Source organism: Amblyomma mixtum, chromosome 7 (genome assembly GCF_055824585.1).
Source record: "Amblyomma mixtum isolate Tamu chromosome 7, ASM5582458v1, whole genome shotgun sequence".
Taxonomy (NCBI): Eukaryota; Metazoa; Arthropoda; class Arachnida; order Ixodida; family Ixodidae; genus Amblyomma; species Amblyomma mixtum.
Genome location: NC_143018.1, coordinates 153117269 through 153138965, shown reverse-complemented (window position 1 = coordinate 153138965; position 21697 = coordinate 153117269). Strand labels below are relative to the sequence as shown.

Sequence of the window (21697 nt, the reverse complement as noted above, 5' to 3'; positions counted from 1 at the left end):
AGTCTCCAAACATCGCATCATGCCCTCCCGATCGTACCGCACGGCAGCCATCTCCCTTTTCCGTGCTATCATCTATAGCACGAAAACACTACACCGACATGGTGAATTCGGAGGAAGCAGAAAGGTCTCCTACCTCGCAGGTTGCTTTCCTCTGCCACGGTAGTCACGTCGCCCTGAGTGACGACAGCGGGCTCCTTGATGCGGATGAGTTGAGTTGAGCCCCGGCTCTCACAGTAGCTCGCTGACTTGTCCTGCCTCGTTTGACTTGCTGGTCTCCTGGTTCTTCTCTTGAACCTCAACGGGGACGCCTGGTTCCTTCCGCAGCTCACGGATTAGGCACCTCCACGACACGTCGGTCGCCTGGCTCCTTCAGCTCCTCGCCGACTTGAGCCTCCTACGTCCCGTTGACAAAGACCAGCTGTCTCTGAAGCTTTCAACGTCGCTCTACGACGCTGACGTTCCTCCTTTAGGACGTACCGCTCAGCAGCTTGTCCACCGACTTGTTCCTCCGCCCCTCCGTCAGATACCTCGAGCAGGAAGACGCAGCAAATCCTGTCGACTGCGCCAGTTGGATTCCCTCTCTTGATCTCGTAGAGGGAAATTGGGTTAAAGATGATGGTTGTAAGGATTTTTGACGTCTTGAAGATTCGTTCTGCTCAATCACATTGCAAGAGGACACTTTAGGAGAGGTTAACTTTTATAACAATTAAAAGCACAACGGAGGATACAAGCAAGGAGAAAACATATTTACAATTGACTGGCTCGCAGTTCTAGGTGACGAAACCAGCCCTCGGTCCTGCCGAAGCAGCTGGTTTTAAAACCAATGTCCCCGCCCTCGGTGGGAGAATAACCAATCAAGTACTGTATGTGTTGTGTTGGGTTTATTGGCGCATAAGCAGCTAAGGCTATCATGCGCCAAGAACAAGGTATGGAAAAAATATGCTTGAGCAGAGTTTGAAAACAAAGTGGATAAAAACGGTGGTGTAAAGGGCCTAAAAGTTATTTTTACTAACTAGCTGAAGAAAGACAAGAATTTAAAAAAAAATGTCTGATAGCAGAAACTTTTAAAGGTTGGGTTACCTCCGCAGACATCCTTGGCTCGGCAAGGATTTCGAGGCTCCCAACAGCTCAGATAAAGACCTCAGCCTCCTTCTCGTGATTGAGAAAGTGGCTGAGGTGTATAATTGTATGTAGCGAAGCACAGGGTGAGTAGATTAGAGGTGATGAAGAATACTGGCTTCCCTTAAAAAGCTAAAAACACACGGTATACTGACAAGTGCATCTCTGCCTAAAATCAATGCTGGATGAAAAGGAATGTGTTCTTTGTAAAAGGTAGTAAAATGTTTTTTTCTTAGTGAATCAAGTTCTGTACATGAGAATAATATGTGGTTTACTGTTAGTTCATCTCCGCACTTTTCACAAACAGGTTTGTCTTCTTTTGTAAGTAGGAAGTTGTGTGTGAGATGTGTGTGTCCAATACGGAGGCGGCATAAAATAACTTCGATGAAACGTTCTTGGTGGGAGCATGACTTCCATTCTTCTATAAATGGTTTTACTAAGTGGAGCTTATTATTTCGTTCAATATTCCATTGCGACTGCCATTTATTTCTTAGCTTGCACTGTACCAACTTCATACAGTCATTGTAGGGGATGTTCACTTTCTTTATTTCTTTGTTGCGAGCTTTCGCAGCACATTCATCCGCCTTCTCATTGCCAGTGATTCCAATGTGGCTGGGAACCCAGCAAAATTTTATGTCTTGTCCCTGTATTGTGGCGCTCTTTATGTTGTGTATGATATTACCAATTAGTGGTGTCACTGCATTTCTATGGTGAAGTGAGGTTAGTATGCTCAGAGAATCAGTGTAAATGATACTGTTCTCAATGTTCTCATTTATTATTTTTTCTACAGCTACCAAGACTGCGTAACACTCGGCGGTGAAAATGGATGTACACGCAGGTAGCCGTACTATTTTTTCCCAATTATTCTGAACTACAGCACTTCCCACATAGTGCGCCGATTTTGATCCATCGGTATAAAATGCTTCGTATTCTCTGTATTTTTCCTTGAGTGCTAAATATTCTTGTAATATCTGTTCATGTGGTGTATGTTTTTTCCGAAATTGTGTTAATGTGAAGTCGCACACAGATGGTAGGCAGTACCAAGGCGGGAGTGGATCAGGATTGCGGGCAATATTAGGTAATATGTTCATTATGTCTAGTTCTTGGCATTTCTCTTCAAAGCGGAGAAGAAGTGGTCTGATTGCTAGAGGTTTGTTGGTAAATAGTGTTCGAGATGGACACTTTGTAACGAGTGGGTAACAGATGTGTTTAGGCTGGGAACGGATCTTTAAGATGTATGAGCATGTGAGCATTGTTCGTCTGTCTGCAAGTGGTGGTTCATTGGTTTCTACGTAAAGGCTTTTTATGGGTGATGTCCTGTAAGCACCAGTTGAAAGACGCAAACCCATATTGTGCACAGGGTCCAGTCGCTTCAAGTACGACGGCCTTGCTGATCCATACACTATGCAGCCATAATCTAAAACAGAACGTACTACAGAGCGATAAATCTGTAGAAGGCATACCCGATCAGAACCCCAGTGTTTGCGTGAAAGGACTTTAAGTATGTTCAGTGATAGCGACGCTTTCTTCTTTAGTGCGTTTATGTGAGGCAGGAAAGTAAGCTTTTTATCGAAGGTGATGCCTAGAAATTTGTGTTCTTTTTTTAAAGGCAGTTTGGTTTGGTTTAGGTGTAATGTGGGATCTGTGTGCAAGCCTCGTTTGAGTGAAAAAAGTAAGGCCACTGTTTTCTGTGGTGAGAACTGGAAACCATTCTTGTCTGCCCATGTTGCTAGTTTGTTGATTGTAAGTTGTACTTGTCTTTCACATGTAGATATATTGGAAGATGTGCACGCTATCTGAAGATCGTCGACATAGACTGAATATGTTATGGACCTTGGTATAATTTTGTTAAGAGAATTCATTTTTACAATAAAAAGAGTTGTGCTTAAAATACACCCTTGAGGCACTCCATTTTCCTGAATAAAATCCCTCGAAAGGGTTGAGCCTAGACGGACATTAAATGAACGGTTAGATAAAAAGTCTTTAATTGAGTTCAGTATTCTGCCACGGATGCCAAGCTCAGCTAAGTCCTGGAGGATCCCGAACCTCCAGGTTGTATCATATGCTTTTTCTAAATCAAAAAAGACGCTAAGACAGTGTTGCTTGTGTATAAAAGCTTCTCTGACAGTATATTCAAGGCGGACTAGGTGGTCTGTAGTGCAGCATCCCTTTTTAAATCCACACTGATGGATATCAAGAAGTTCACCAGATTGAAGAACAAAGGTTAGTCTTATATTTAGGACACTTTCGAAGGATTTGGCAAGGCAACTAGTCAGGGCTATGGGTCTATAACTACTAGGAGAAGTTGGGGGTTTACGAGGCTTAAGAAGCGGTACAATAATAGCTTTCTTCCAGGCTTCCGGTATTTTCCCAGACATGAATATTGTGTTAAAGAATCTTAAAAGTGCGTCCACGGCTGGCTCGGAAAGATGCGCAAGCATTTCATAGTGTATTTCGTCGGGTCCTGGAGCAGTTTTTTTGCCGGCAGATAGTACTTTATTGATTTCTTGGAGGGTAATTAGACAATTGTATTTTTCATTTGTGCCTCCACTTGTTGGGAGCCTCTGTTTTTCAGCTGTGTTTTTGTAGTTTAAAAAAGACTGTGTATAGTGAGATGAACTTGAAACTGCAGCGAAATGTTCCCCTAGTATGTCTGCCTGTTCCTCTATGCTTGTTTGTGTGCCGGGTGTTGTTAAAAGCGGAATTGTGAATGGTGAAAAGCTACCGTTTAATTTTCGAACCTGCTCCCACATTTTTTTTGATGGGATCTGACTGTTGATAGATGAAACATAATTCTGCCATGAAGCTTTCTCGGCACTGCGACGGACGTACCGAGCTTTAGCTTTTGCTTTTTTGAAAATTAAGAGATTTTCATGTGTCGGATACCTACGGAATTTACCCCAAGCCCTGTTTTGTTGTTTTTTAGCTTCTTTACATTCTTTTGTCCACCATACTTTATGGTTTTGTCGCGTCACTACTGACGACTGAGGAATAGCTGTGAGTGCGGCAGTTATGATACAATTAGTAAACTTTTCGTTTATCTGGTCGATAGTAAGATTTTCTAAAACTATATTTTCTAAAGTTGCCTTTGCTCTAAAAAGTGACCAGTCGGCGAGGTGAAGCTTCCAGCGCCGTGGCCTTGTGGGGATTATTTCCGGTGGGGATGTTAAAGTGATTAGTACAGGGAGGTGATCGCTGCCATATGGATTGTCAATGACGTCCCAGTTAAAATCATTAAAAACAGAAGGTGAGCTAAAAGACAAATCTAAAAAGGTCATTTTCCCCGAGGCAGGGGAGCAGTAGGTGGCTTTTCCTGTATTTAAAATACATACATTGTTTGTCAGGATAAAATCTTCGATTATTTGACCCCTAGAGTCACAGTGCTCGCTTCCCCAAAAAGGGGAGTGAGCGTTAAAGTCCCCAACTACTAGATACGGTTCTGGAAGTTCATTGATAAGTTCTTGTAAATCGTGGACTGTTAATGTAGAATGTGGAGGAATATATACAGAACAGAGAGAAATTGTTTTATGGCTGACGACACTGACCGCAACGGCTTCAAGTTTTGTTCTGAGTTTTATTTCTCGAGCAGGAATGCCGCTTTGTACGATAATCGCGACGCCTCCAGAGAGTCTATTTGCCTGCTCACGATCTCGTCTAAAAGTTTTATAATGCTTCAGGATGTTCATATGTTGCGGACCTAGATTGGTTTCCTGGAGACATAAGGCTACGGGTGACATTGACCCTAAAATGTTTTTTATGTCGTCGTAATTTCTCAATATTCCTCTACAGTTCCGTGTTGTGTTGTGTTGTGTTGTGTTGTGTTTAATGGCGCATAAGCAACTAAGGCTATCATGCGCCAAGCTCGGGGTAAAGAAAATTGTTTTATATAGGATGTTATACAAAAGACTAAATGAACGGTGGTGTAAAGGGCCTAAAAAGTTAATTCATGCAACCTAGTATAAACGTAAGACAAAAGTTTAGAAGTGACTTATGGTCAAAGCTTTAAAGAGGGTTGGACACCTCAGCAGCCATCCTTGGCTGTGCAAGGATCTCGAGGTCCCCAACCAATGGAATAGGGACCTCAGCCGTCTTCTCGGGAGTGAGAAAGTGGCCGAGGTGCATTAGAATTAAAACAGACCAGTGGGTAAAACACATTTAGAGACACTTAAGAAATCCTGATTCTTTAAGAAAGCTAAAAACATGTGATATATCAACAATTGCATTATCTCCTAAAAGCAGTTTAGGGTGAAAAGGGATGTATTCTTTATAAAATTGAGTAAAGTACTTTTTTCTTATTTTTTCCAGTTTCGTACAAGAGAATAAAATGTGGTTAATCGTAACTTCAACTCCGCATTCCTCGCAAATAGGTTGATCTTTTTTTGTCAGTAGGAAATTGTGTGTCAGGTGAGTGTGTCCTATGCGAAGACGACAAAGAATGACTTCTTTGAAGCGTTCTTGGTGGGTGCAGGATTTCCATTCTCTTAAAACTGGTTTTATGAAGTGTAGTTTGTTGTTGGTTTCATTGTCCCAGGCAGACTGCCATTTTTTCTTTATTTCACAAAGTATCGAGTTCATGCAATCTTTAAAGGGAATATCTACTTTCGTTATTTGCTTGCTACGAGCCTGCGCAGCGCAGAGGTCTGCTCTCTCGTTGCCTTTAATTCCGACGTGACTCGGCACCCAACAAAGTTTTATGTTTTTTCCTTGAGCTATGGCTTTTGCTATGTTGTGTATGATGTCACCGAGGATCGGAGTAATTGCATTTCTAGAATGGAGAGCTGTAAGTAAACTAAGAGAGTCTGTGTAAATTATACTGTTTTTGAGGTTTTCATTTAATACTTTTTTTACGGCTAAGCCTACAGCATAACATTCGGCTGTGAAAATTGATGCACACTGTGGAAGTCTGATTATTTCTTTCTCATGACCCCGTACTACTGCACTTCCTACGTAGGCATCTGTTTTTGAACCGTCCGTATAAAAGTCCGTAAAACCATTGTATTTTACCTCGAGTGCGAGAAATTCTTGTACTATATGTTGTTGTGGGGTTTGCGTTTTGTGAAACTGTGTAAGAGTGAAGTCGCATATTGGAGGAAAGTTGTACCATGGAGGTAGTGGCTCTCCTCTGAGCGCAATGTTAGGCAACGTGTTTAGTACCCCGAGACTCTCGCACATCTCTTCAAAACGCAGGAGGAGTGGCCTGGTAGTTTGTGGTTTGTTATTAAAAAGTGTTCTGGATGGACACTTTGTAACTATTTCGTAACAGATATGTTTCGGTAGGGAACGGATTTTTAGAATGTATGAGCATGTGAGCATGATTTGTCTGTCTGTAAGTGATGGTTCATTACATTCAACATAAAGACTGGTTATAGGCGACGTCCTATAAGCACCAGTTGAAAGACGTAAACCTAAATTGTGCACTGGGTCAAGTCGCTTCAAGTACGAGGGTCTTGCTGAACCATATATTATACTGCCATAGTCTAATGAGGATCGTACCACGGAACGATAAATTTTTAGAAGGCTTGCTCTGTCAGAACCCCAGTGTTTATGCGAAAGGACTTTGAGTATGTTTAGTGATCGGGAAGTTTTCTTTTTTAACGCGTTAATATGAGGCAGGAAAGTGAGTTTTCTGTCAAATGTTATGCCTAGAAATTTATGTTCATTTTTTACGGGTAAATCTATTTCGTTCAGGTGTAGGGTGGGGTCTGCCTGTAAGCCTCGTTTGAGTGAAAACGGAATGGCCACTGTTTTCTGTGGTGAAAATCGGAAACCGTTTTTGTCTGCCCATGTTGTCAGTTTATTTATTGTCAGCTGTATTTGTCTTTCACATGTTGATATGTTGGAGGATGTGTAAGCTATCTGGAGGTCGTCCACATAAAGTGAATACATAACAGACTTTGGTATTATTTTGTTAAGAGAATTCATTTTTACAATAAAAAGAGTTGTGCTTAAAATACATCCTTGAGGCACTCCATTTTCCTGAATAAAATCCCTCGAAAGGGTTGAGCCTAGACGGACATTAAATGAACGGTTAGATAAAAAGTCTTTAATGGAGTTCAGCATTCTGCCACGGATGCCAAGTTCAGCTAAGTCCTGGAGGATCCCGAACCTCCAGGTTGTATCATATGCTTTTTCTAAATCAAAAAAGACTGCAAGACAGTGTTGTTTGTGTATAAAAGCTTCTCTGACTGTATTTTCGAGACGGACTAGGTGATCTGTAGTTGAGCATCCCTTTTTAAAACCACACTGGTGGATATCAAGAAGTTCACAGGATTGAAGAACAAAGGTTAGTCGTATATTTAGGACACTTTCGAAGGATTTGGCGAGGCAACTAGTCAGGGCTATGGGTCTATAACTGCTAGGAGAGGTTGGGGGTTTACTAGGTTTAAGAAGCGGCACAATAATAGCTTTTTTCCAGGCCTCAGGTATTTTTCCCGATATCCAAACTGTGTTAAAGAACCTTAAAAGTGCTTCTACGGCAGGTTGAGAGAGATGGGCCAGCATTTCGTAGTGGATTTGGTCGGGTCCTGGAGCGGTTTTTTTACCAGCAGACAGTACTGTGTTAATTTCTTGGAGGGTAATCACACTGTTATATTTTTGGTTTGCCCCTCCACTAGTTGGAAGTCTTTGTTTTTCGGCTGTGTTTTTGTATTTTAAAAAAGACTGCGCATAGTGTGATGAACTTGAAACTGCTGCGAAATGTTCCCCCAATATGTCTGCCTGTTCCCCTATGCTTGTTTGTGTGCCAGGTGTTGTCAATAAAGGAATTGTGAACGGTGAAAAGTTTCCATTTAATTTTCGCACATGTTCCCACATTTTTTTAGATGTGGTGTGACTGTTTATAGAAGAGACGTAAGTTTGCCATGATTTTTTCTCGGCACTACGACGGACGTACCGAGCTTTAGCTCTTGCTTTTTTAAAATTTATGAGATTCTCATGAGTCGGATACCTGCGAAATTTACCCCAAGCTCTGTTTTGTAATTTTTTTGCTTCCTTGCAGTCTTTTGTCCACCATATTTTATGATTTTGTTGCACCACTCCTGATGACTGTGGAATAGCTGTGAGTGCGGCAGTTATGATACAATTAGTGAACTTTTCATTTATCTGGTCGATGGAGAGATTATCTAAAAGTATATTTTCTAAATTTGCCTTTTCTTTAAAAAGTGACCAGTCGGCGAGGTGAAGCTTCCAGCGCCGTGGCCTTGTGGGGATTATTTCCGGTGGGGATGCTAAAGTGATTAGTATAGGGAGGTGGTCACTGCCATATGGGTTGTCAATGATATCCCATTTAAAATCATTAAAAACAGAAGGTGAGCTAAATGACAAGTCTAAAAAGGACATTTTCCCCGAGGTAGGGGAGCAGTAGGTGGCTTTTCCTGTATTTAAAAGACATACATTGTTTGTGATGATAAAATCTTCGATTATTTGACCCTTAGAGTCACAGCGCTCGCTTCCCCAAAAAGGGGAGTGAGCGTTGAAGTCCCCAACTACTAGATACGGTTCTGGAAGTTCATTGATCAGTTCTTGTAAATCGTGGACTGTTAATGTAAAATGTGGAGGAATATATACAGAACAGATAGAAATTGTTTTATGGCTGACGACACTGACCGCAACGGCTTCAAGTTTAGTTTTGAGTGTGATTTCTCGAGCAGGGACGCCGCTTTGCACGACAATCGCAACGCCTCCAGATAGTCTATTTGCGTGCTCACGATCGTGTCTAAAAGTTTTATAATGTTTCAGGATATTTGTATGTTGTGGACCTAGATTTGTTTCTTGAAGACATAAGACTACGGGCGAGATTGACCCTAGGATATCTTTTATGTCATTGTAGTTCCTCAACATTCCTCTACAGTTCCACTGAACTAGAAAAGCCATATTTATGTTTGGGATAGGAACGATTGGGAGTTTACTTATTTTCTGGGGCCGTTATAGTGGCCCTGCCTTTTTTCCGCTCAAGAGAGCTGTTCCGCCGCTCTAAACAGGCGGACTGTGGGATACGTCCATCACCTCGCGACAGGTGCTGGACGACCGCGGGGAAGCCGCGCGTGTGTGAGTGTCAGGTCTCCCCCGACGGGGGGAGGTCCTGCGGGATGTCGACCCATGGGCCGGCACTCCCTGGCTTGGAGTTGGCAGAGCAGCTTTCGCTGTCCCTGCCTGGGGCGTGGGTGGCCCTGCTACAGGCACAGTGACACTGGCCTCGGCAGGTGCCGGAGTGCTGTGTGGTGCTACGCCCCTGCGCACCACATCAGCGAAGTTTGGTTTTGCTGAGAAGGAGAATGTATTTGTAACTGCAAAACGCCTTCTGGCTTCTTTAAATGATATGTTTTCTTTTGTCTTTATGGTAATGATTTCTTTCTCTTTTTTCCAGGACGGACACGCCCTGGAGTACGCAGCATGGTCTCCTTCGCAATTTGCGCAGCGTAGTGCTGCGTCACATTCCTCAGACTGGTGGTCCTTTGATGCGCATTTCGCGCAGGTTTTGCGGCCGCGGCAGCTCTGCGAGCCATGGCCAAACTTCTGGCAATTGAAACAGCGACGGGGGTTGGGTATGTAGTGTCTTACGTTGACTTTCAGGTACCCTACTTCGATTGTTTCGGGTAAGCTGCTGGTGTTAAATGTAAGGACCATGTGTTTAGTTTCTATTTCCTTGTTATCCTTGCGGATTTTGATCCTATGGACGTCAATTACATTCTGGTCGGAGAGTCCTTGAAGCATTTCGGTTTCTGTAAGGTGGATAAAGTCAGCTTCGGAGATAACGCCTTTGACTGAGTTGAGGGATCGGTGGGGAGTCACGGAGACAGAGATGTCCCCTATGGAATCGATGTTTGCAAGTTTCGAGCACTGGATGCTCTCGCGTAGTTCGAGGAGTAGGTCGCCGCTTGACATTTTGGATACCTTGTAGCCAGGCCCTAAGGTATCTGTTAAGCATTTGGTAACAAGAAATGGGGATATGATTCGGGCTTGCTTTTGTTCACAGTTACTGTGTATAACATGAAACTTAGTGAAAGTGGGCTTCTTTTTCATGAAAAAGTCTGATGCTTCGTTCCGCACTCTTTTAAGAGAGCGATCGGGTTTGGAAAGGGGGGGAGCCATAAAAAATTGATGTTATTCGGTCATGGTGCCAGCCACCCACCATGGAGTCCAACAAGGGGACGCGACAGGAACTTGAAAGCAAGTCCTGCCCACGCCAGCTGTACACCTTAACTATAACCTAATATGACTCAACTCAGGGTAGTTGGTCACACACGGTTAACCCTCGCCGCCAGGAAGAAGAGGAAAAAACCAAGAAGGGAGGAGGATACAGGAAAGTTGTAAGAAAGGAGATAGGACAGTGAAAGATGGAGAGAAGAACAGGAAAAGGCGACTGCCGATTTCCCCCGGTCGGGTCAGGCCGGAGGTGCCGTCTACAGGAAGCTGGGGCCAAAGTGGTGTGTTGCCTCCGCCGAGGGGCCTTAAGGGTCCAAACGCTCGGCATCGGCTCAACCACCAGGATCCCCGTTTCCCCGGACACGGCGATGCCACGCACGGCTAAGCGCGGATGCTCGGGTCCGTGGTGACGCATTGTTCACCATCATCCCCCTGCGGGGATGTCCCTGCGGATGCTCGGGTTAACCCCGTGGTGTCGCCACTCACCAACGTCTGCATGCTGCAGACGCCTCCCTGCGGGGGCTCTACAGTTCCACTGAACTAAAAAAGCCATGTTTATGTTTTGGGGTAGGAGCAACGAGAGGTTTACTTATGTTCTGGGGCCGTTATGGTAGCCCTGCCTTTTTTTCGCTCAAGAGAGCTGTTCCGCCGCTGTAGAGCAGGCGGGCTGGGAGTTTGGTCCATCACCTCGGAAGAGGTGCTGGACGACCGCGAAGAAGCCGCGGGTGTGTGGGTGTCAGGCCTCCCCCGACGGAGGGAAGTCCTGCGGGAGGCTGACTTGTGGGCCGGCACTCCCTGGCTTGTAGTTGGCAGAGCAGCTTTCGCTGTCTCTGCCTGGGGCGTGGATGGCACTGCCACAGGCGCGGTGGAAGTGGCCGCGGCAGGTGCCGGAGCGCTGTGTGGTGCTACGCCCCCGCGCACCACATCAGCGAAGTTAGGTTTCGCTGTGAAGGAGAATGTGTTGGTAAGCGCAAAACGCCTCCTCGCTTCTTTGAATGAAATGTTTTCTTTGGTCTTAATGGTGATGATTTCTTTTTCCTTTTTCCAGGACGGACACGCCCTGGAGTATGCAGCGTGATCTCCTTCACAATTCGCGCAGCGTAGGGCTGCGTCGCATTCCTCAGAAGGGTGGTCCTTCGAAGCGCATTTCGCGCAGGTTTTGCGGCCGCGGCAGCTCTGCGAGCCGTGGCCAAACTTCTGACAGTTAAAACAGCGGCGGGGATTGGGTATGTAGTGTCTGACTGTGATTTTCAGGTATCCAACATCGATTGTTTCGGGCAAACTGCTGGTGTTAAACGTGAGGACCATGTGTTTGGTGTCTATTTCTTTGTTGTCTTTGCGGATTTTGATTCTGTGCACGTCAATTACATTTTGATCAGAAAGTCCTTCAAGCATTTCGGTTTCTGTTAGATGGATGAAGTCAGCTTCTGAGATAACGCCTTTAACTGTGTTAAGAGATCGGTGGGGAGTCACGGAGACAGAGATGTCCCCTATGGAAACAATGTTTGAGAGTTTCGAGCATTGGATGCTCTCACGGAGTTCGAGGAGTAGGTCGCCGCTGGACATTTTGGATACCTTGTAGCCAGGCCCTAAGGTATCTGTTAAACATTTGGTTACAAGAAATGGGGATATTATTCGAGCTTGCTTTTGGTCACTGTTGCTATGTATCACATGAAACTTTGAGAATGTAGGTTTCTTTTTCGAAAAAAAGTCTGATGCTTCGTTCCGCACTCTTTTGAGAGAGCGATCAAGTTTGGAAAGGGGGGGAGCCAGAAAAAATTGATGTTTTTCGGTCATGGTGCCAGCCACCCACCACGGAGTCCAACAAGGGGACGCGACAGGAACTTGAAAGAAAGTCCTGCCCACGCCAGCTGTACACCTTAACTATAACCTAATATGACTCAACCCAGGGTAGTTGGTCACACACGGTTAACCCTCGCCACCAGGAAAAAGAGGAAAAAATGAAGAAGAGAGGAGGATACAGGAAAGTTGTAAGAAAGGAGATAGGACAGTGAAAGATGGAGAGGAGAACAGGAAAAGGTGACTGCCGATTTCCCCCGGTCGGGTCAGGCCGGAGGTGCCGTCTACAGGAAGCTGGGGCCAAAGTGGTGTGTTGCCTCCGCCGAGGGGCCTTAAGGGTCCAAACGCTCGGCATCGGCTCAACCACCAGGATTCCCTTTTCCCCGGACACGGCGATGCCACGCACGGCTAAGCGCGGATGCTCGGGTCCGTGGTGACGCATTGTTCACCATCATCCCCCTGCGGGAATGTCCCTGCGGATGCTCGGGTTAACCCCGTGGTGGCGCCGCTCACCAACGTCTGCATGCTGCAGACGCCTCCCTGCGGGGGACCAATCAAGTACTATACAAATATCCACCCAATAACTTATTGGGGAAAGGAAAATACCACAAATCGGCAATTGGGGAAAGAATAACACAACCAATGAATGATTGGGGAAAGAAGGTAACTCATCGCGACACTGTACACATATGCACACTTTCCACCATCACGATTTCGGATAATTATGCTTTCCCGCTGCGAGCTTCGCGAACACTCGCTTTCCCAACGTCCGGTGGCCGCCAAGTTCGAGGAACGCCATTTCAACTCATCTGTTTCTCGTCGTCGCTCCTCATGCCTGCAGCTAGCGTGACAATATGTCAAAGCATGCCGCTGCAGACATGGTACAAAGAGCCACGCACTGTGGCGCGGGTCAGCCTCGCCGTACACACGTGCACACAGGATGCCGCCTAACGACTGAGTCCATGAGGGGAGTTTGACGTCTCCTGTAATCCCCCGCCATTCGGCGCCCCCTCTTCTCCCGCCGGGTTGACTGACCCCTTCCTGTGTGGTTGTGCGGAGGGCCCAAGAAAAAGAACGTAATGGGCATTCCCATAACGCGACCGGATGCGGTAAACAAACTACAGCACCGCGAACTTCACTCAGCAGATCTGTTGAAGGACGGTAAGAAGATTGTGCTAGATAATGTAGCCACTCTGTATGCACAATGCCTTATGACCTCGAGAGTCCCCTAATCTTAATTCAGAATAAATGGGGCGTAAAAGACTTAAAAAATTAAAGACCGATAAGGTCACCGATAAGCTTACTAAGCAGGCCTTAAGGAACCAGGGTGTAGAAGAAGAGTATTTAGAAGTACTGCAAAATATCTATTGCGCCTGCGCGACCACCGCAGATTTGCAGTGGCGAAAAAAATAAAATCGTATTAAGGAAGGGTGTCAGGATACAGGATCTCTGCAGAACCCTTCGGCGTTTGTATTACGAGCTATTCATAGATTTGGTTTGGGAAGAGTAAGGGGTAAGAATTAACGGAGAATACATTAGCGTTCTGCGATTCGCTGATTATAGTGCGTTGCCAAGTAACTCCGGGAACGAAAAGCAGAGCATGATGAATGACCTAGGCAGGCATAGAATAGCGGGTTTAAAATTAATATGCAAGAAACTAAGGAAATGCTCAACAGTCTCGGAAGGGAGCAGCAGTCAAGTGTAGATAGTGAAGCGTGTGAATTGGTAAGGGAATAGATGTACTTAGGACAGTATGGACCGCATATCCGGACCGCTATAGTGAATTAGCTACAAGATTAAGAATGGGATGGAGTGAACTCTGGCACGCACTCTCAAATCAATAATTCAAGTTTACTACTCTTCTTCCACAGAAAAGCATGTAAAAGCTGTACAGTCTGCGTCACCCTTGTATAGAGTGCTCGGGCAGTGTAGTCCGTGCAATGAAAACTAAAAATAGAAAGCAGCTCATAGTTTCCAAGCAAAGTGCTCTTCGTCATATGCGTGTAAATTTATTGAGCTGTACTTGAAAGCAAGCGCTACTTCTAAATCGCAGAGAAAAGGTGTCGGTTTTTCTGCGGGGATGTGCGCCGCTCGAGCGCTCAACGAAAGAGTGACGCGGACTGTACTCTACAGGCACTAACTTAATATGGGACAGAGACATGGAAGCGTAACAGAAGGGTAGAAGTTAATTTGAGTGCAACGAAGGGAGCTATGCAAAGGAAATTACAGATGCATCATTGAGGAAAAGGCAGAGAAAATAGTGGGTAAGGAAGGGAACAAAGCCAAGTTAGGTGACTAATGACGCAGTATTAGTTCACTATTGCTAACTCTCGATACTCATACGCTGCCTCATCGTTTTGCTCTTTTTTTTTTCCTTATTATATCTGCGTCCCGCCCCCGCGGTAACACAGTGGTTATGGCGCTCGGCTGCTGACCCAAAAAACGCGGGTTTGATCAAGGTCTCGGCGGCAGAATTTCGATGTAGGCGTAATTATAGAGGCCCGTGTATTGAACGATGTAAAGGCATGTTAAAGAACCCCAGGTGGTCGAAATTTCTGTAGCCCTTCACTACGGCGTGCCTCATAGGCTCAGGCGCTTTGGGACTTAAAACCCCATTAAACCAAACCAATCATTATATTATCACGGGTGGTACAGTACGTCCGGCTCGGTTGGACACTTCAAAGTAGGTGACTGCAGCGGACGTCAGTAGCGGTCCCAAAAGCGGAGCATTCGCAGCCAGACACTTCGGCTTCTTCCTAAGGCCAGCTCGCGCGCGTATTCCGCGCTCTCGTGGGCCTAGTAGAACGACGACGATGAATGGACGGTGTCATTACTCCCCGGCAAAAAGAAGCATCGTCCCGATGCTGGGAGTGAGTGGAGAGGTCGGAAGGAAAGAACGGGATTAGTGGGCGAGGATACCGCTCCTGATAAGGCTTCAGGCGGACCACGTGAACCACTTCACGGCACGGAGACCGCCGGGACTTCCGAAATCCATCGGGAATGACTTCGTAGTTGAGGTCGCCCAATGACCTGACCACGCGGTATGGTCCGAAGTAGCGATGGAGGAGTTTTTCGCTCAGTCCTCGTCGCCGAATGGGAAACCACACCCACACGCGGTCGCCAGGCGCATAATGGACGTCATGACGGCGCCGATTGTAGCGATCTGCATCTCGAAGTTGTTGGTCCTGAATTCGAACTTTGGCCAGTTGGCGAGCAGCTTCGGCGCGTTCCAGGAACGTGTAGGTATCAGTGTGAAGGCTAGAGTCGTCCAGGTGTGGCAACATTGCGTCGAGCATCGTCGTCACTGCACGACATTGACGAGGTGGAATGGGGACATCTGCGTTGTTTCTTGCATGGCCGTATTGTAGGCGAAGGTGACATAAGGAAGCACTTCGTCCCACGTTTTGTGTTCAATATCGACGTACATGGAAATCATGTCAGAAAGGGTTCAGAAAGGGTAAACCAAGATCTCCTGCAGCAGCTCAGCCACGAACGCAGGGCCTCTGTCAGTGATCAGCACTTCAGGTGCCCCATGGCGGAGTACGATCTGATGCACGAAGAACTTGGCGACTTCTAAAGCGGTGCCGCTGGGTAGAGCTGACGTTTCAGCATAGCGGGTAAGGTAGTCCGTCGCGACAATTATCCATTTGTTGCCAGAGTTCGAACGTGGGAACGGACCCAGCATGTCCATTCCTATTTGTTGGAAGGGCCTTGTAGGTGGTCTAATGGGCATCAAGAACCCAGCTTGTTTGGTTGACGGTACCTTGCGACGCTGACAGGCTCGGCACGTTCTGACGTAGTGAGTGACATCAGCACGGAGACGAGGCCAGTAGTAATTATCTTGGATTCGGGCTAGCGTACGCGCTATGCCCAAATGTCCAGAAGTGGGTTCGTAATGGGAGGCCTGGAGGATTTCATTGCGCAGGCTAGCCGGTACAACGATTAGGTATTGCGTATTGTTTGGAGCGAAATTTTTCTTGACCAGAAGACCATTGCGGATGCATAAAGAAGGCAACACGCGCCTGAAAGCGCGTGGGGCGGTCGTGTTGCTGCCGTTGAGAAATTCCATTACATCTCGAAGTTCGAGGTCGGCGCATTGTTGGTCAGTGAGGCAGGAGGCACTGAGAGCACTGAGTAAGATGTCGTCATCATTACAGGCGTCGGTAGAAGGATCTACTGGGGCGCGGGACAGACAATCGGCGTCAGAGTGCTTGCGCCCGGATTTGTACACGACAGTCATGTCGTATTCCTGGAGCCGCAGACCCCATCGGACGAGGCGAGCGGACGGGTCTTTAAGGCTTGCGAGCCAGCATAAGGCATGATGATCGGTCACCACCTTAAAATTTTTGCCGTAAAGGTACGGTTGGAATTTCGAAGTGGCCCATACAATGGCAAGGCATTCATTCTCGATAGCGGAATAGTTTGATTCGGCTGGTGACAAACACCGACTTGCGTAAGCGATGACCCGTTCTTGACCCGCTTGGATCTGGACCAGGACAGCACCTAAGCCGATGTTGTTGGCATCAGTATGGAGCTCCGTGTCGGCGTTGACGTCGAAGTGAGCCAGAACGGGAGGTGCCTGCAGGAGGCTTTGAAGGCTGCGGAATGCATTTTCTTGCGCTGCTTCCCATCTGAAAGGTGTGTCCGACCGTGTTAGGCGCGTCAGCGGCTCGGCAATGCGAGCAAAATCTTTCACGAAGCGACGGTAATACGCGCACAATCCAAGAAAACGGCGGACAGCTTTCAGGTCTTGCGGCGGCGGAAAATGGGCAATAGCTGTTGTTTTTTCAGGATCAGGCTGAACACCGGCTTGATTCACAACGTTCCCTAAGACCTTCAGCTCTGTATACGCAAAGTGGCATTTCTCATTTTTGAGCGTGAGTCCAGAAGACCTTATTGCTTGTAGGACCAATTCGAGGCGGTGAAGATGCTCCTGGAAAGTCGGGGCGAAGACGACAACATCGTCAAGATAGACGAGACACGTCTGCCATTTTAAATCGGCAAGCACGGTATCCATAAGGCGTTGGAAAGTTGCCGGTGCAGAGCACAGTCCAAAGGGCATGGCCGTAAATTCGTACAGGCCATCTGGAGTAATAAAAGCTGTTTTTTCACGGTCCCGCTCATCGACCTCAATTTGCCAGTAACCTGACTTGAGGTCCATCGAAGAAAAGTATTTCGCGCTACAAAGGCGATCCAGAGCGTCGTCGATCCGGGGGAGAGGATAGACATCCTTTTTGGTGATTTTGTTTAAGCGACGGTTCTACACAGAACCGCAATGTTCCGTCTTTCTTCTTCACGAGGACGACTGGCGCTGCCCAGGGACTCCGGGAAGGACGAATTACGTCGTCGCGGAGCATTTCCTTCACTTGGCGGCCAATAACGTCGCGTTCAGCGGGAGACACTCGGTAGGGGGACTGTCGGAGAGGGTGCACGTTATCGTCCGTAATAATGCGATGCTTCGTTAGGTGAGTTCGTCCAACACGCGATGATACCGAGAAGGTGTCGCCGTAGCGCAGAAGAAGATCTTTAACTTGTTGTTGCTGCGTCGGGGAGAGTGCTGGATTGACGTCGAACGTGAAACCAGTGACTGGGCTCTGCTGTTGCGACAACGACATTGTGGAAATACTGGGTGTGCTGCTGACATGGGGGATGGCATCAACGTGAGCCACAACGGTTCCCACGTTCAGATGTTGGTGTGCACCACCGAAATTGGTTATCAGCACTTCTGTTTCTCCGTCGACGAGATTAACGACTCCTCTGGCGACAGCAAGGCTCCTGGCAAAAAGCAAGATCTGGTTGCCTTCCGCGACGCCTTCGAAATTCCGCACAGTCTTGGCGCCGACAGAAACCATAATACTCGAACGAGGTGGGATGGTGACGTGGTCATCCAGGATGCAAAGTGCGGTCGGATGGTCTGGATCTCTGTGTATTGCATTCTCTGTGGAGAAACACACGGCCTTTGACTGGAGGTCAATGACCGCTCCATTCTCGGTCAAGAAATCCATGCCGAGAATGACGTAACGTGAAGAATGTTCAAGTATAACGAACGTTGCCAGGTAGGTTGCGCCTTGAACTGCTACTCTTGATGTGCAAGTCCCGGTCGGTGTAACTAAGTGACCCCCGGCTGTACGAATCTGTGGGCCCATCCACGGAGTGGTGACCTTTTTCAGAGTGGCGGCGAAAGTTCCACTGAGGATAGAGTAATCCGCCCCTGTGTCGACGAGTGCAGTGACGTCTGTTCCGTCGAGGGAAATGCTCAGGTTTGCTGTCGTAGACGTCGTGTGAGAGGTACGGCGCGGTGTTCGGTCACGGCTGCGGTGCGGGTTCATTTCGATACGTCAGGTGGCATTCACGTAGAGTCGGCGGTTCACGGTGTTGGACGGCATTCGGTCGTGGCATCGGGTGGCCACCTAGTTGCGGCGTAGGAGGGTCTGTTACATTTCGTCGGTGAGCAACCTCCCCCTCAAAGGTTGCTGCTTTTAGTTTTCGTGGCGGGGGCTTGGTGACCTTCCCCGAGGAAAGTCACCGTAAGACCGACGACGTGGAGATGGCGACCTGCGTCTCCCACCGGCAGATTCGGCCAGATAATCGTTGAGTTCTCTGGGTCGCTGCCCAGGCTGCGGACGGGGTGCATCTGCAGGGAACCCCGGCAGGCCCATCTGACGATACCTGCAGTGGCGGTACAGGTGACCCGGCTCACCGCAGTGATAGCAGAGAGGATGGTAGTTGGGAGTGCGCCAGATGTCACTGTTACGGGGATACGATAGAGCAGGACGAGCAGGTGATGGCGGCCGAAAAGAGGCCGGGGTTTCCTGAAGACGACTCGGCGGCGGTTGTGCGCGACGAGCAACAGCGGCGTATGTCATTCGCGGTGGGGCTGTGGACGGCTGGAAGGGAGCTGGTGTTGTAAGCGCCTGTTGCACCTCTTCCCGAATAACCTCGGATAGAGCAGAAACCGTTGGCGCAGGCGGCGTAGTAGGGAACAGCTTCTGGAGCTCCTCGCGAACGATAGCTCGTACGGTTTCGCGAAGCATGTGGGTGTTACTGATGTCCGTGGCTACCGCAGTCATGGCCAAAGGCTGACGCTCGTATTGCCGCAACTGCATATCGAGTGTCTTCTCCATGGTGATTGCCTCCGACAGAAACTCTGCGACCGTTCTCGGTGGATTGCGAACAAGTCCGGCAAAGATTTGCTCCTTGACACCTCGCATAAGGTACCGGAGTTTCTTCTGCTCTGTCATGTCCGGGTCAGCTCGACGAAATAACTTTGCCATCTCTTCGAAGTATACCAGTATGCTTTCATTTGGTAGCTGGGTTCGGGACTGAAGAAGCAGATCGGCCCGTTCTCTTCGAATCACCGTAGTGAAATCCTTCAGGAACTGGTCTTTAAATACGTTCCATGTCGTTATGGACGACTCCCGGTTCTCGAACCACGTACGAGCTGCGCCCTCCAGCGAAAAGAACACGTGTTGAAGCTTCGAGTCTTCCGCCCATCTGTTGTACCGGGCTACGCGTTCAAATTTCTCCAGCCAGTCTTCCGGGTCTTCGACTGGAGAACCTTGTAAGATCGGTGGCTCCCGAGGCTGCTGCAGCACAACAGAAGGTGAACTAATCGTCGTCTGCATGCCTATTTCGGGCTGGATGGTCGTCGACGATGGCGCTGAACGAACCACTTGTGTTGAGCGAGACTCCAGAAGCCCAAACTCGGGTTGAAGGCCTTGGAGCCGGCGGCTACTGTGGTGTACAGGCGTCACCTCGATGGCAGATGACCCTCGAGGACTTGAATCCCTGCTTGCTGGGGGAGTCCGAGGCATGGAATGCGTTACACAGCACCTCCACCAGATGTCACGGGTGGTACAGTACGTCCGGCTCGGTTGGACACTTCAAAGTAGGTGACTGCAGCGGACGTCAGTAGCGGTCTCAAAAGCGGAGCATTCGCAGCCAGACACTTCGGCTTCTTCCTAAGGCCAGCTCGCGCGCGCATTCCGCGTTCACGTGGGTCTAGTAGAACGACGACGATGAATGGACGGTGTCAATATCCGCATTTTTCAAAATTCACGTTTAATCCTATGAAAATTTTCTTATGTATACCACAACACCTTGGCCAATCCCCCCACGTGGGTATGTGCCATTATAAAGTTAGTTATAGTTATATTGATTTTAATGGCGCAAAAGCAACTGAGGCTATGATGCGCCAAACACAAGGTTAGAGTTTTTGTTAATGGTGAAGCTTTTTAAAAGTACTTAGAGTTTGTTTAAAACGTTGGCTTCCTTGAGAAACCTAAAAATACATGAAATGTCAACCAGTGCTCGATCACCTAAGAGTAGCATGGGGTGTAATGGGATGCTTTCCCTGTAAAATGTTGTGAAATATTTCTTTCTTAGTTCTTCTAGTTTTATGCATGAAATTAAAATGTGGTTCACCGTGAGTTCAGCACCACACATGTCACAAAGATGTTTGTTCTGTTTGGTTAGTAGAAAGCTGTGCGTGAGGTGGGTGTGTCCAATGCGGAGCCGACATAAAATAACTTCGGTAAAACGTTCTTGATGCCTACATGATTGCCATTCCCCTAAAATTGGTTTCACAAAATGTAGTTTGTTGTTTACGTGCTCTTGCCATGCAGCCTGCCACTTACTTTTGAGTTTACTGTATATAAACTTTAAACAATCCCTGTGCGGTATGTTCACTTGCTTTATTTGGCCATTCCGGGCTTGTGCAGCGCATACATCTGCTTTCTCATTACCTACAATTCCAACATGGCTAGGAACCCAGCAGAATTTAATGTTATGATTTTGTTTTGTGATTTTAACTATGTTATGTATGATGTTTCCTATTATAGGTTCAGCTGCATTTCTGGAGTGCAGTGCTTTAAGCATACTCAGGGAATCGGTGTAAATGATGCTATTTTTGATATTCTCTCTTACTATTTTATCTACAGCTGCAAAGATGGCATAACACTCAGCAGTAAAAACCGATGCGCAGTCTGGTAGTCGCATTATCTGTTTATTTTTTCCTTGGATTACTGCACTTCCAACGTGACTTTCTGTTTTTGAGCCATCGGTATAAAATTCAATGTAGGTGTCATATTTTTCTTGTAGTGCAAAGAATTCCTGTAATACGTAATCATTTGGCGTTTGCTTTTTATCTAAATGTGTCATTGTGAAGTCACATACTGAAGGCAGGCTGTACCATGGTGGCAAATATTCATTCCTTTGTGCAATATTCGGTAAGCAGTCTAGTACTGTTAGCTCTTCACATTTGTCTTCAAAGCGCAATAGTAATGGTCTGATAGAATGTGGTTTGTTGATGAATAATCTTTTAGATGGGCACTTGGTGACAACCGGATGGCAGAGATGTTTCGGAAGAGAACGGATTTTTAAGACGTATGTGCATGTTAGTGCGATTCTTCGGTCCTCAAGAGCGGGCTCATTAGTTTCAACGTATAGGCTGGCTACTGGTGACGTTCTGTATGCTCCAGATGATAGGCGCAGACCAAGATTATGAATGGGGTCTAATCTTTTTAAGTAGGATGCTCTTGCCGAACCATATACTATGCACCCGTAGTCCAGCTTGGAGCGCACCAGAGAGCGATATATTTGTAAAAGGCTTGCTCTATCGGACCCCCACCGCTTC

At 47.2% G+C, this 21697-nt stretch overlaps 1 protein-coding gene across 1 annotated transcript in view; it reads right to left on the bottom strand.

Annotated features, from left to right (window-relative positions):
- The window catches only part of LOC149337890 (uncharacterized), a 37605-nt gene that overhangs the window by 9908 nt on the left and 6000 nt on the right, over positions 1-21697 (bottom strand). The window contains exons 2-3 of the mRNA XM_089554539.1: positions 19730-19858; positions 19083-19690 (exon numbers count right to left, since the gene is read on the bottom strand). Of these exons, the coding sequence (XP_089410665.1) occupies positions 19083-19690; positions 19730-19858 (737 nt within the window). The remainder of the gene's footprint in view (positions 1-19082; positions 19691-19729; positions 19859-21697) is intronic.